Source organism: Ictidomys tridecemlineatus, chromosome 3 (genome assembly GCF_052094955.1).
Source record: "Ictidomys tridecemlineatus isolate mIctTri1 chromosome 3, mIctTri1.hap1, whole genome shotgun sequence".
Classification (NCBI taxonomy): Eukaryota; Metazoa; Chordata; class Mammalia; order Rodentia; family Sciuridae; genus Ictidomys; species Ictidomys tridecemlineatus.
In genome coordinates this window covers 74,790,476-74,806,696 of record NC_135479.1, presented here as the reverse complement: position 1 = coordinate 74,806,696, position 16,221 = coordinate 74,790,476, and the positions used below count along the sequence as shown (strand labels likewise).

Here is a 16,221-nt window from a genome sequence, read left to right as displayed (position 1 = left end):
GCATGTCAAAAAGAACTTTGCTTCTGATCATCAGTACTTTCCGAAGGTCACAAGCCTGTGTTTACCACAGAAACTTGAAAGGTATGTATCACTGACACAGGGCCTGAAACACATTTAGTAGTAGCCACTTGGTTACACTGTGCACAGATATATAAAGAAGTCAGCTGCTACAAAGTCAAATTTTTCTTTCTGCTTTTTAATAAAGAACTAGTAAATCTATAATCCCAGTTCTGAAACATGAGGATTCCTAGTTCAAGCCCAGCCTGGGCAACTTAGTGAGACCATGTCTCAAAAGAAAAAACAAAAAGGGATGGAGATTTATTTCAGTGGTAGAGCACTTGTCTAGCATATGTGAAGGCCCTAGGTTCAATTCCCAGTACTGCAAAAAACGTAAAACTAATTAATGCACCATATAATTCTATTCCTGCTCCGCAAGCTGAGCTGAATAGCTGAGAGCAGAGACCACGGGGAAATCCAGGATACCAGTTAATTTTTCTAACATTTTTCTCACAGACATACAATGAAGTATATATGAATGCTTTAGGTGCTGTTACCAGCAAGCAGTTACTGACATGATCAATAGCACGGCACACAAAACCAAACTTCAGCATTTTATAAGATGTTCTGGAGGCATTTTCTTCCACAGTCTCAAAAGGTTTTAGGGATCAGAGAAATGAACTCCAACTATCAGTTTAGAATGGAAACTACCCTGGTAAAATAAAACTTCTGAATCTCTATGGTCTTTGACAGACTCACTACAAAGAGACAGTTGCAGGGATTCAAGATCTTAAAGGAAACAATGTCAACAGGAATTTTTTTGTGGGCATACACTTTACAATTTTGTGACTTGCTGTTCCACTTTGTTTTTCAACTTTAATCAGTATTTACTTTCTCCACTAGGTCTTTAAACAGAAAGCAAACTGTGGTGAAATCATTTTTCAAATTGTAAGTCCCAAGCCAACATCTTTCTTTCAGACAAACGTTTTAAAGAGTTTCAGGAAATTTAACTTCAAATCTACATGAAGTGTGTTAGTAAGTGACAGTCACATTTTTCTGGTTTCCACTAAGCCTCTCCAAACTAAAAACTTTAGGCAAGAGTCTATCAAAATTTCGAATTAATCATTGGAAGAAACATTTGGGTCCCCTAACCACACAAAAAATTAAAATACCAAATAAGATATATCCTGCTACTGAAGGAAATTCCAAGCACATTTGATATTTAAGACCTTTTCTACAAGCCAACATCTTTCTTTCAGACAAACGTTTTAAAGAGTTTCAGGAAATTTAACTATTATTTGACATCCCAGAGAGAGCACTTGGAGTGTATGTTTATATTTAAAACAGTACACAGAACATACTAATTTTATATAAAGATCATGGCACATACTGAATTGCTTTTGTTCCTGACAATTCCCCCAAGGAAATCCATGAACATGATGAGTTGCTTCATCTTTTTAGCTTTCTCTAGCTGGTTCAAGCTATCTAGCCCTCAAGGACAAGTTAACACAGCTTGCAAGTTATTTCCCCAGAAAAAAGAAATCCAGCAGCCCACCAAAACTGTCAACAGCCCTTCCCAAACTTACCAGTGCCATAGGGAGGATGCAGCTGATGGCAGTGAGCATCAACGGCCTGAAAAAATACAGGTGGTAGTTTCAATTTTTATTTAAAATTCTTACTTGCCAACTGCCTGAAATCTTTTAAGGCTACATGAATGAGTCTTCATGCCTCAGCCTCTGTTAAGCCACTCCGTGGTCCAATCACATTTTTTTTAACAAACACTAGTGGTCATTCACTAAAATGTAGAGATGAAGAAAAAGAGTGAATTGTGGGTCAGCTTCTGATCTTGGGGTAGAAGGGGATATGATACAGGAAATCTAGCCTAAAGAGGTCAAGATGGATGGATTCAGGTCTTAGGAGGTCAAAGAGGGGAAGGACATAAGAAGGTAATAAAGGGGTAAGAGGGAGAAACAAGGTTAAGGCACAGAGACAAAGGAATAGGTAAACACCAGTATAGGATGGGGAAAAATGAGCGTGGGTGGTGGTGGTATAGAGGATGTCCCAGAGAGCTTCTGAGTTAATAGACAAAGCTTATCCCAAAGTCTAATTTAAGTGGTGGAACTTCACTTTTCCCATACTTCACACCTACATATTCTCAGTCTCTATAAAGGTTAAATCTCAGTTACCTAATCATAACTTTACCCCCTTTCACTTTATAGGCTCACTAGAAGGATGACTGACTTAACTGAGGCACCCACATTATACTTGCTTCAAATCTGATTAATAAAAACAAATTTGAAAATTTCTCACTAGTCTCACTACTATGATTGCCGATCATTGAAAAACTCAATAAGAGTTTATTTATGCAAAATATAGTAATGAAAACAAAGTCATTCTTTGACCATAAGGGTACTTTTTTATTATTATGAAAAATCTCAAAACATCTACAAAAGTAAAGAAAATAATAAAAACCATGTATCTATCACCTAGCTCTAACATGAACTTGTGGCCAAGCCCACTGTGTCTCCATTCCCATCCTCAAGATTACTTTGAAGCAAATCTTAGCCAGCATATCTTTTTAGGGTGCATTTAATTGAAAACCCTCTGAGAAGTACTTAATACAAAATGCTAGTTTCAGTCCCTTCTAGAATTTCCAGGGATGCATCACATACAAGTGACTTCATTTCAGCAGATGAAGGTCAATTCTAGCAAATACAATCAAAAGAAATGTAGATGGGAGCCAATAGCAAATGAACCACACACAATAAGTAAAAGTTGAATCTCTATTCCTACAACCACAATCCCATCTTTTCAAATGTTATTTCAAACAATATTTTGTCTCTTCCCACCAGGCAAAAGAAAATGAATACTAAATACCAGCTAGGCAGTACAATCTGTGTCTCTCCTCTTCTCCAAAGGGAGGACACCTAAGAGGCCAGCACATCTTAATGACAAAGCCACAGATTTCAACAGCAAGTATCAAAGTACAGTTTCTACCTGTGGACTGCTAACCTAAGCTATCCACTCTGCTTTGCTCAAAACACATAATCCAAGGCTGGGGACGTACCTCAGCGATAGAGCATGCACTTAAAATGCATAAGGCCTTGGTTCAATTCCCAGCACCACCACCACCACTACAACAAAAAAACTTTTATGAAAGTTTTTATAACTTTTATGAAAAACCTCATAAACAACAAGGAACAGAATGCAAGCTCCTGGAAGGCGGAGTTTTTGTTTGTCTGTTTTGTTTTGTTTCCTTTTCTAACATATTCAAGCATCCGGGGCAATGTCTGTACCATCTGTTAAGACCACCCTCTGCTTGTCTCCTAGTAGTCCAGCCTCCAGTCATCACATACCCACAGCCTTCTAAGTGCTGGCAGACCACAAGACCATCCAAGCCTTCAGCAATGCTCAATCTAGTGACACACCCAAATAAAGTTCCTCTGTAGAAGGTAAAAAAAGATGGGGCGCTAAGATGTCCTGAGGTTAGCAGTAAAAGCAGAGATGCTGATAGAAAGTTTGAGGCAAAATTCAAGTATATGGGTTAGGGAGAAGAGCAATATAAAGTTGTTCTTAAGGTGAGTTTGAAGAAGTCACTGTTTTTCAATAGAACAAGATAATCAAAGATATCTGCAGTGGCTCTATCAGAAAAATCTGAAGTGGAAGTAGAAAAGGTTATATTATTTATAAATACTTCTCTCATCATCCTAAAAAGTGAAAGGACCAAAATTAAAGGTAAAGAAACCTTTAAGTTCTTTTAAGAAAGCACTAGGTAAATTTACTGAGAAACAATTTTTAACCTATCCCAATTACCAATGAACAAAGAAAATCCATAAAATTTCATAAAAATCACTCTGATGGGTAACATGATATACACAGGTAATCCCAGTGGGCTTGAGGCAGAGCCAGGAGGACTGCAAGTTCAAAGTCAGCCTCAGCAATTTAGCAAAGCCCTAAGCAACTTAGTGAGACCCTGTCTCAATAAAAAAATAAAGGGCTAGGGATGTGACTTAGTGGTTAAGTGTCCCTAGGTTCAATCCCTGATACCAAAAAAAAAAAAAAAAAAAAAAAAAAAACATTGATAAAAAGGAATGATACTGCTATCACATTCCTCTCCACCATTATCAGTCTTCCTATCCAGGAGAAATGTGTTCTAATCATTTGTCTAGATTCTTCTAGTGATTACTAACTCCATTCATTCTATTTTCTTCTTTTTGCTGTTTTTTAATTTTTATCTTCAAGTAACTAATTCAAAAAAGAATTTCTACCATGCAGCTCTCTTTCCATGGCAGAAAGCTACAAGGCTCTCGGTTCAATTCCCAGTACCAATGTCGCCCCCCAACACACAAACACAAAAGGGAAATAAATTTGGGGAATCCTAACATGCCTGAAAACAAGTTTACTTGCAATGAAGATTCTAAGTTTTAAATACCCCACCCCACCCCCCAGGGCCAGGCACAGTGGCACTCGCCTGTCAATCCCAGCAGCTTGAGAGACTGAGGCAAGAGGATTTTGAGATCAAAGGAAACCTCAGCAAAAGTAAGGTGCTATGTAACTCAGCAAGACCTTATCTCTAAATAAAATACAAAATAAGACTTGGGTCGGGCTGGGGATGTGGCTCAAGTGGTAGCGCGCTCGCCTGGCATGCGTGCGACCCGGGTTCAATCCTCAGCACCACATACAAACAAAGATGTTGTGTCTGCCGATAACTAAAAAATAAAAAAATAAAAATAAAAAAAAAAAAGACTTGGCTCAGTGGTTGAGTACCCCGGAGTTCAATCCCTAGTACCAAATAAATAATCCCCCCCTCAAGACTTTGAAGACCTGGGCATGGTGGCACTCACGCCTTTTAATCCCAGCAACTGGGGAGGCTGAGGCAGGAGAATTGAAAGTTAGAGGCCCACCTCAGCAATAACCGAGACTCTATGCAATTTAGCAAGAACCTGTCTCAAAAAATAAAAAGGGCTGTCGTGTGGCTCAGTGGTTCAGCGCCCCTGGGTTCAATCCCCTGTACTGGAAAAAAAAAAAAAAAAAAAGATTTTGAAGATTGTTATTCTACTGACTTCTGTTTGTCACTCCTCCTGATGAGATGTCTGATTTCCATTTCTTATGGAAGACTTGGTATATTGTTATTGGGTCTTTATTTAGCCTTCTGAACAATGGAAAGACCCTTTCAATATGAAAACCATAGGCTGCGCCTCTTTTTAGATCCAAAAAAACTTTCTTTTTATTTTATTGCCAACATTTTCTTCTCTTTAATAATTTTTTTGTTTTTATGTTCCAAAAATTCTGATAGATGCTGTATTTCCTGCATTGATATCTCCTTTTTCCTACATATATTTTTGCCTATACTTTGAGAATGATGTTTCTTTTCTCTTCCAGTACTGGACACTGAACCAGATGCCCTTTATCACTGAGCTACATCCCCAGCCCTTTGATATTTTGAGATAGGGTCTCAATAAGTCACTAAGACTGGCCTTGAAACTTATGATTCTCCTGCAGAAGCTTCCTGTAATATCTGGGATTACACATGTGTGCCACATGCCTGGCAAGAAAAATCTTCTTGGACTGGCTGGGGTTATGGCTCAGCAGTAGAGTGCTTCCCTAGTGCATGTGAGGTACTAGGTTCAATCCCCATCACTATATAAAAATAAAATAAATAAAGGTTATTTTAGTTGTAGATTGTGTCCATCTACAACTAAAAACCAAATATTAAAAAAAAGAGAAAGATCTTCTTCTCATCTATCTATGGAATATTTTTTTAATTTGGCAAACTTATTAACTTGTCCCATGAGCTCTTTTCTTTTCTTCCTGATGGAATCTGATAGCTTTATGGATGTCACATCTTGAATATCCTAGAGAATATAAAATAGTCCACTATTAAAGATAAGCAAAATTGCCAGGTGTAGAGGCGCACACCTGTAATCCTACTGGCATGGGATGCCAAGGGAGGAGAATCCCAAGTTCAAAGCCAGCCTCAGCAACTTAGTGAGGCATTAAGCAACTCATTGAGACCCTGTCTCTAAATAAAATATTAAAAAGGGCTGGGGATGTGGCTCAGTAGTTAAGTACCTCTGGGTTCAATCCGTAATACAAAAAAAAAAAAAGATAAGCAAAATTATCTACTGTCTGTTTTGGCTAAAGTTAATTTTTCTATGTCTCTTTCATTTTGCATGTTTTCCTTAATATCTCATTATTCTTGGTTAGCCCTTCACATTGAGAAATAAAGGGTCACTATTTTAAAAAAAAAAGTACTGATGTGTGCTACAACTGAATGAATTTCAAAAGTATTATGTTGAGTAAAAGCAGACAAACACAAAAGATCATGTAATGCATAATTCCATTTATGTGACATATATAGAATAGGTAAATTGACAAAGAGAAAATATTACTGGCAGCAGGTAGTGGGAATAATGTACTGGGTTTCATTCAGGGATAATGAAAATAGTTTTGAACTAGATGGAAATGACAGCTGTACAACACTGTGAAGGTACTAAATAAAACTAAATTGTACACATTATTTATTTTTGGTACTGGGGAATGAACCTAGGTTTTGTGCATGCGGAGCATATGCTCTTGATTTTGGGGGGGCAGTGCTGGGAATCAAACCTAGGGCTTTGCACAAGCCAGCAAGTGTTCTACCAGTGAGCTACATCCCCAGCTCAGAATTGTATACTTTAAATGGTTAATTTAATGTTTTGTGATAGTACCTTTATTTTCTTAAAAGTAGACAAAGGTCAGGAAAATGAACCCTAAGATCTGTGTACACGGATAGAACTTGTCAACTGACAAGTTTTCCTTTAGGGTGAAGGATTAGAAGCAGTTGTTATTCAAAACTCAAGGGAGGGGGTGGGGTTGTTAGCTCAGAAGTGGAGCACAGGCACTGGGTTCCAACCTTAACACCACATACAAATAAATGAATAAAACAAAAGTATCCACCTACAACTAAAAATATAGTAATAATAAAAAAATAACTCAAGGGGTAAATTAAATCGGCCAAATCTTATTTTTTTTTTAAAGAGAGAGTGAGAGAGGAGAGAGAGAGAGAGAGAGAGAGAGAGAGAGAGAGAGAGAGAGAGAGAGAGAGAGAATTTTTTTTTAATATTTATTTTTTAGTTCTCAGAGGACACAACATCTTTGTTGGTATGTCGTGCTGTGGATCGAACCCGGGCCGCACGCATGCCAGGCGAGCGCGCTACCGCTTGAGCCACATCACCAGCCCCCAAATCTTATATTCTAAGGGCCCTATTTCTCCCCAATAGGGGCAGGGTTGATTGTTCCATAAAAAGACCTTTAATTAATCCCCATATTTGCAGCACACTTATCTTTTCCAGCTGTCAAATCTGATCTGCTGAACAAGCTGGCTTCCAAGTTTAATTATGTCCCACACGACACCTTCAGTCCGTTCTTTTTGTTAATATGAACTTATAACATGTATGTGCCTCTATTTTCATGGTAATTAAAAATGAGAGGCACTCATATTTATCTCATTCCCTTTAATAATTCTTTGTACTCTCCAGTCCTCCAGACCACCACTGATTTATTTTACTTTTCAATAGATTAATTTGCATTTCTACAACTTTACACAATTGACATGATAATGTTATCCTTTTTCCCTCTGGTTTCCTTCATGTGGCATACTTAGTTTGAGGTTTAATCAATGCTGCTTATATGAGTAGTTAATTCTCTTTATATTACCGAGAAGTATGCTGTTCTAAGAGTGTCCCACTACAGGTTGAATATCCCTTATGCAAAATACTCAGGGCCAAAAGCCTTTCGGATTTCAGTGTTTTGGAACATTTGCATTCATTCTACCAGTCAAGGGGCTGGGGAAGTAGTGGTAGAAGCACTTGCGTATCATGTGTAAGGCCTGGGTTTAGACACAGACACAGACACACACACACACTCACACAACTTTACCAGTGAGCATCAACAGTATTAAAAAAGGTTCAGATTTCAGATTAGGGATACTAGATCTGTATTTGTGTGTTCATTCTTCTGTTTATGGATATGTAGGTTGTTTCCAGTTTTTGGCTATTGCAAATAAAACTGTTACAAACATCTGATATCCAAACAAACAAAAACAAATAGAGGGAACATAAAAGAATGTGAGTGCAGCCAATCATTTTGAGGCAGAGTCTGCTGTTAGTAAGTTTGAAAGGAAAGATTTGGCATGTTCTACTACAGTAAAATAAAATTCAAAAATTTTAAAACTCATTATAGTTATGATTATAGATAGTGTCTTTACAGCTACTCATTATTCAAAAGCATAAAAACTTACCTTTTATCTTGATAATCAATAAAATATGAGTTACATTTAGACATCAAAAATATTAAAGAAAGCCTATCCGCCTTGTGAGAATACAATAACTGGGCAGTTTATGGCCTAGTCCCACTATAGTTATGAAACCAGTACATTCCAAACACCGGACACATTAACTTTTCAGCAGTGAAAGAAAGCAAACACTCGTCTTTCATTTCAGTAACCCGAATCATTTAACTATTTTTTAAATACATTTACAATATAAAAATATAAAAGGCTTTAACCTCACTCCTGAAGACTGTTTCATTACAACTGTATGAAGTTCAGGTTTCTGTTGAGAATTGCCTAAATTAACCTAGATATGTGTCACAAGCCAGGAATCATATATTCAGATTTAAACCCCCTCTAATTAAGAGGCCAGCTGGCTTCATGAAAAAGGTCCTTTGACAAGTATTGTCTTTTGTTTACAAGTGGGAGCATACAGTAGAATTTGGGGGTTAAATTAGCAAGAGTTTTTGTGATATGTATTCATAATGGAATGTTACTTAGCATTTAAAAAGAATAAAATTAAGGCATTTGCAGGTAAATGGATGGAGCTGGAGAATGTCATGCTAACTGAAGTAAGCCAACCCAAAAAACTAAAGGCCAAATATTAATATCTGATTAACAGATGCTGATCCATGACGGAAAGGGGAGGATGGGAAGAATGGAGGAACTTGGGATTGTGCAAAGGGGAGAGTGGGGAGGAGTCATGGGGATAGGAAAGATGGTGGAATGAGATGGACATTACCCTATGTACACGTATGATTGCACAACTGGTGCGTCTCTACATTGTATACAACCAGAGAATTGAAATGTTGCGCTCCATTTGTGTACGATGAATTGAAATGCATTCTGCTGTCATGAACAACTAAGTAGAACAAATTAAAAACAAATTCTTGAGTTTTGAATTTATTGACATGGGCTTAGCCAGTTAACAAGGACAACTTATTAAGAACACAAGATAACTGGGCATTTTTGGTAGGGGCTAATATGCAAAAAAAAAAAGTGGAACTCCATCTCAAAAAAATTCACACCCTGGCTTACAAACTGTTAATCTGTAATCCTCGAAAAGCATACCAAGAAATAAGCATAAAATGGTACAGAGGCAGAATTGACAGACTCAGGAGATAAGGAAAGGCTGCCTGGGAAAAGTAAATCAAGAGCAAATCTTGTTTACAGCTTGGTGAATGGTGGTACCAATAATTAAGACAGAAAAACTAGACAAGGCTATCTATAGACTGGGAAGTGATGGTGAGACTGATAAAGGCCTAAATTAAGGGATAAAAGAAATAAGAGCTGACCATGAAAAAAAAAACTGCTAGTCACAGAGATCATCCCTAGCAGATAGAGATAACATTTTGTTCACAAATATAAGAACAGCTCTGTTTTCCTATTAAAAGTCTTCAAACAAACCTTGCACTTATCCTGTTTGTACAACTTGTGGTTATCACTGAGAAACCATTTCTGATTATAAAGATTTGTGACTATCAAAGAAAAGAAACAGCTGGGGGCTCAGAGGTAGAGTGCTCACCTAGCATGTGTGAGGTTCTGGATTCAATCCGCAGCACTGCATAAAGTAAAGACATTGTGTATCCACCTATAACTTAAAAAAAAAGCAACAGCTGGGAGTGATAGTACATGCCTGCCATCCCAGCACCTTGGGAGGTTGAGGCAGAAGATTGCAAATTCTAGGTCAACTTAGTGATACCCTTTCTCAAAATGAAAAATAAATAAGGGCTGGGATTTAGCTGAATGGTTAAGTACGCTTGAATTCAATCCTCAGTACCATTGGAAAAAAAAAAAAAAGGGATTGCAATAAGTCCATGTTCTGACTGTTCATGCCAGTTTAAGCAATAAAGCCACAGGCAGACACATTTCATGAAAAGCAAGCTTTCTCAATCTGCACCTTTCTCTAGTCTTTCCTCCCTCTTTGGGGCTGACATCTCTAATCCCTCAGATTATTCCTGGAATAACAGAGGCAATGACAAAGTAAAAAAAGAGGATTAGACTGGGAATAGAACAAAAGTTACAGAAAATTAAGGGAGTACCTCAATAACAGAGAACCCAAATCAACTAAGCACTTCTTTAAGTAGTGCTTGTCAACACCAAACACTGCAGTTGTTCCAAAATGAAGGAATAACAACCAGGCTACATTTTCCTGTATCCTTTTCCTGGCCCTTATGTAAAATTCATTTTATGTTTTCACATTTCTTGTCAGTGGGCCCCAAGAGAAGAGCACCAGAAATTCTATGCAAAAGTATCCAATTATGATCTAATATCATATGCACATTTAGCAACACCAGTCAGCAGTGTTGCCCAAAACCTTCCTTAATGTGACACCTCCATTACCACCCAAGAAGCAAAATTCTGAGAATGTGTCTTTAAGAAATCACATCAAACGTGAAAATGACATTTCCATTGCTCCATTCTTGCACTACCTCCACCATACAATGCAATGTTTGTTTCAATATTCATGTGTAAGCACTTCACACATATTATAATCACATTTAAATCTGTGAAGGAGGTAAATCATTATTTTATATATCAGGACACTGAAGCTTAAGAGATTTTGAGGGACTTGCTTGGGTCACATTATATTAAATAGCTAAAAAAATAAAAAGGACTGGAACCATATCATCTAACCATTACCCCAAGGTCTAGACAAAGCCCAACAGACACAAAGGCCATATCCACAAAGATGCTTGTGGCAATATAATCAGTCCCCAACAACTGTAACACAAAAGTATTCACCTAAATGCCCCAAAAGGAGAGGTGAAGAAAATTAAGATTCAACAACAAGATGGTGTGCTATAAGGCCATTTTATATAAGTATTTATGGGGACTAAGTAAAAAACAAGAAAACACTGGACATACACACAAAAGCAAAACACACTAGGATGACAGGCTTTCCTTCCTTCTCCCCTTTCATGGTGGCTGTGGGGGACTTTCTACCTGGCTAAGGAGACCTGAAATGGTCAATCAGAGACTGACATGGCAATGGACCCCAACCACCAAAGGTTCCCACCAGTGGAAGCAGTCACCCTATCAATTCAATCGCTCCTGACCAACCCACAACAAACACAATCCCCCTAAACTTGGCTGTGCCAACCTGCTATCTGTAGCTTCAATTTAGATGGCGTAGGCCCTCCTACCTCCAGTTTCTCTTATTAGCATTGTTCTTGCCTTCCCAGCCTTCGGCTTTCCAGGCCCTCACCCTTTCGAGGACCAGTGAACCTCTTCTGTGGGAGCGCCCTCCCCAATAAACCTTCTTTTGGTGCCTCATTCTTGTTCCATGGTTCCTGATCTTGTGCGCCCCTTTCTGCTTTACATTCGGTGCCGAAACCTGGGAGTTCAAAGTTTCCCCTTAGGAGTTGAGGCTGCCATTCTTCGCCACCAGAACTAACTGCGATCTTAAGACCACACACCCTCATCGTATCCAGCAGATGTGGACTAAGTCCCTTTCTCTTTGATCTTTGGACTCCTTCCAGATTGCAGGGACTCTATCCGTAAATCACAGCTGCTTCAAAGACTCCCCTCCCCACACGTCCAACCCCCAGTGGCCTAAAAAGACATCTCAGTCCCTGGCTAGGCCACTCTGTTCTGTGAGCAGAGTAGGTAATTGGGACCATTTTTTCCTTCCTGCTGGGGGGAGGGTGTAGGTCAAAACATCAGAGTCCACTCTGGACCCCAAAACTCCCTTGGGGTGTTTATACATGAAATCTCCAAATTGAGATGGAAAAGTGGTAGGGGTTCTTTATTTCAGGCCTTTTGGGGCTTGCTCTCCCTCCCCGCTTTCTGCTCTATCTGCTCCACTTTCCAAGTCCTCCTCTCAAAAGAAACTCCTCCTTCCAAGTCCCCCCTGCTCCTGACCCTGATCCCTCTCCACTTATTGCACCTCTGGAGACACTCTCCTCCCCACCCCCCAGACTCTTCTGTCCTCCTGACCTTCCTCCTTATCCAGAACCAGCTCCACCTGAATTAGATGACCCTCCTTCCCCTGTCTCTTCCCCAGTAAGATCTTCCCCTATACCAGGTCATGACAAATGACCTAAGATCCTGAATTTCTCTGTCCTCTCCTTGAGATGGTAGGATCTGAAGGCACTGTCTGGATTCATGTCCCTTTCTTTTCTTTTTTTTTTTTTTTAAAAAAAAAAAAAAGAGGAGAGAGAGAGAGAGAGAGAGAAAGAGAGAGAGAATTTTTTAATATTTATTTTTTAGGTTTTTTTTCCAGTGGACACAACATCTTTGTATGTGGTGCTGAGGATCAAACCCGGGCCACACGCATGCCAGGCGAGCGCACTACCACTTGAGCCACATTCCCAGCCCTCATGTCCCTTTTTCTTTACAAGACCTCTCCCAAATTGAAAAAGGCTCCTTTTCTGCTGACCCCACTACCTATATCAAAGAATTTAAATACCTTTCCCAATCCTATAACCTTACTTGGCATGATATTCATGTCATCCTCACCTCCACCCTTACCCCAGATGAAAGTCCGGGTAGCTGCCTGGGACCATGCAGACCAGATTCATTTGATTGACAACACCATGCCTACAGGCACGGCAGCAGTCCCCAACACCAACCTGACTGGGACTATCAAAATGGAAAAAATGCTGCTGTGCCCAGATGATACAATGTCTGCTGGCAGGCATGCAGGCAGTTTCTAATAAGGTTGTTAATTTTAATAAACTAACAGAAGTCACTCAGGGGCTTGCAATATTCCTTAACCGCTTAATAGAGGCCCTTGCTCTCTATACTAGATTAGACCCTGAATCTCCTTCTGGGGTGACCATTCTGGCCATTCATTTTATCACCCAGTCAGCCCCCGATATTAGAAAAAAGCTAAAGTGGGCTGAGGATGATCCAAGCCCCCATCCCAGACCTAGTGAAAATGGCCTTTAAATAAGTCTATAATGCCTGTAAGGAAACAGCTAAACTTAGCCTTCAGGCCCGCTTACAGAAAAAGGTAGCACTCCAGACACAAGCCCTGGTCCCAACTCTGCGGCCACTTCTGGCCCCCACCAGGGCTCCCAGGGATATTCAGAAGTCTGCCCCACCCAGGGCCTGCTTCAAATGCAGACAAGGGACCAAACCCATGGCCTCTCTTTTGGCCCCCCAGCTGCAAGCAGCTGGACATTAGAAAAGTGACTGTTCCCTGGCTGGTCCCCCACTGGCACCTCAACACAGGGGTATAGCCGGACAGGCCATCCTTTCTCTTGAGCTTCTGGGACTGGCTGACGACTAAAGAAGCTTAAACTCAAGGGCCCCCATATCCCTTGCTGAGCCCAGGGTAAGGCTTCAGGAGGCAGATAAGTCCATTACCTTCCTTGTGGACATGGGGGCTACCTATTCTGTCTTGCCTGCCCACTCCAGGCCTTTATATTCCCGCCCAGATCTCAGTCATAGGAGACGGAACACTCTCCTTCCCAAAGAGAATGGCCAGTCTGACTTACTCCCTAGAGGGACATCCTTTTACTCACTCCTTTTTAGTTATCCCTTCCTGTCCAGTTCCCTCCTAGGATGAGAAGTTTTCCAGCTCTTTGGGGCTACCCTCCAGCTCTCACCCCATGCCCCTACTCCCAGCTCCTCCTCCCCTTGATTCAATTCACTATGGACACATCCTCCCCCACCATCACTCATCCCCTCCCATCAGACCTCATAGACCCAAGTCTGGGACACTTTCAAACCAGTAATAGCAACACACCATCAAAAAGTACAGATTCAGCTAAAGCCCGTCTCTAAGTTCCCTTCTATCCTCAATTTCCCATTTCTTTCCCTCACTGCAAGGGACTCAAGCCCAACATCGAGCGACTACTAGATCAAGGCCTCCTTATTCCCACTAACTCCCTGCAACACTCTTATCCTACCTGTCCACAAACCGTTAGGAGCATACCACTTAGCACAAGATCTCCAATTATTCAATAAAGCAATTATTCCCTTTCATACAGTGGTCCCTAACCCTTATACCCTCCTCTCTCACATACCATCCTCAACCTCTCATTCACAGTTCTAGATCTCAAAGACGCCCTCTTAACAGTCCCGCTTCATCCTGATTCTTACTTCCTGTTAGCTTTCACCTGGGAGGGCCCTGACACCCTCACCTCTCATCAACTAACCTAGACTGTCCTCCTCCCTCAAGGCTTCCAGGATAATCCCCACCTGTTTGTACAGGTACTGGCCCAGGATTTAGCTACCTGTGATCTCAGAGTCAGTACCCTCCTACAATATGTAAATGACTTCCTCTTATGCAGCCCATTTTTAGAAACTTCCCAGGAACACACTGCCTACCTACTCAACTTTTTAGGTTCCTGAGGATACTATGTTTCCCCAACCAAAGTTCAACTCTCGGTCCCCTCAGTTACCTACCTGGGTATTCTAAACCCTAACTCCAGGGGCTAGGGATGTGGCTCAAGCCGCAGCTCGCTCGCCTGGCATGGCATGCGGCCCGGGTTCAATCCTCAGCACCACATACTAATAAAGATGTTGTGTCTGCCTAAAAACTAAAAAATAAATAAAATTCTCTCTCTTTAAAAAAAAAAAAAACAAAACCCATTGACTGTAGACTTAAAAAATAAATAAACAAACCCTACCTCCAAAAGCCTTACTATACACAGAATCCAAGCTCGTAGGAACTTGCTGCCTCCTGAGTCAGCAGACCAGATCCTCTCGTTTTGGGGGCTCACTGGATTTTTCTGACACTGGGTTCCCAATTTTGCTCTTCTTGCCAAGCCCCTTTACCAGGCAGCTAGAGAGACTCCCATTGGACCGTTGACATGACCAGCACAGGTCTCTTGTTCTTTCCTCAAACTCAGAGATGCTTTGATCTCCTCACTTCCACTCTCCCTATGCAACTCCAACCCCATCCCTTCCACCTCTTTACAGAAGAAAAACAAAGGATTACCACTGGTCTTCTGGCCCCGCCCATTGAACCCTCTTACTGTCACGTAGCATAACTCTCTATTACAGTACAGGGATGGCTGCCCTGACTCTGGGCTCTTGTGGTAGCTGCCGAACTTACCAAAGAATCTCTAAAGTTGACCCTCCTTCTCGTCCACCCATAGACTCCAGCACCTCCTCAGACATAAATCTCTCTTTCCTGGGCCCCTCTCGAATTCAGGGGCTTCATTTACTTTTCATCGAAAATCCCATCATTTTTCTCTATGTCTCTCCACCTCTTAACCCAGCTTCTCTTCTCACAACATCCAGCTCTACCTCTCCAACTACCCACTCTTGTCCACAAGTACTTGAGGCCTTACATACATCTCAGGAATGCCTCTTTGACCACCCCTTGCCGTCACCAGACCTGACAATTTTTGTAGATGGAAGCTTAACTGTTGGGCCGGACAAGTGCCGCAGAGCAGCCTGTGCTGTCCTTACTGCTTTGTCAGTCCTGGAGGCCAGCTGCCTCCCTATAACCTCTCAAAAGGCGGAGTTCTTTGCCCTCATCCAAACTCTCTACCTTTCAAATGGCAAGTCAGTTAACATCTATACTGACTCCAAATATGCCTTTCTTATTGCACATTCTCACTCAGCCATCTGGAAGGAAAGCGGATTCCTAACTACTAAGGGCTCCCCTATAGTTAATGCCTCTCTCATCTCTCAACTCCTTGAGGCACTCCACCTCCCTTCCCAAGTTGCTATCACACACTGCCAGGGTCATCAAGCCACTTCCGACTCCATAACCTTAGAAAACAAGGTGGATGCAGTGGCTAAAAGCTTAACCAGCAAGCCGCCCATGACTCCCATTCTCTTTCTCACTATGCTCACCAACCTGGCCTAAGGACAGACTGATCTCCTGAGGCCAGATCAGAGACAAGGGCTAGATTTTCCTGGGAGACAAGATTGCCCTTCCTCAACTCCAAGCTCGAGATCTCTTCTCTGACTTCCAAAATTCACTTCATATTGGTCCCCGACCTCTCTTT

At 40.9% G+C, this 16,221-nt stretch overlaps 1 protein-coding gene across 2 annotated transcripts in view; it reads right to left on the bottom strand.

The window, feature by feature from the left end:
* Positions 1-16,221, bottom strand: part of Arih2 (ariadne RBR E3 ubiquitin protein ligase 2) — a 64,092-nt gene that overhangs the window by 30,754 nt on the left and 17,117 nt on the right. The window contains exon 2 of one of the 2 annotated variants that reach the window (XM_078043178.1): positions 1,584-1,629. The exons of the other annotated variant lie outside the window; for it this stretch is intronic. Within the exon in view, the coding sequence (XP_077899304.1) occupies positions 1,584-1,622 (39 nt within the window). The 5' untranslated portion in view covers positions 1,623-1,629. The remainder of the gene's footprint in view (positions 1-1,583; positions 1,630-16,221) is intronic. 2 annotated transcript variants of the gene reach the window in all.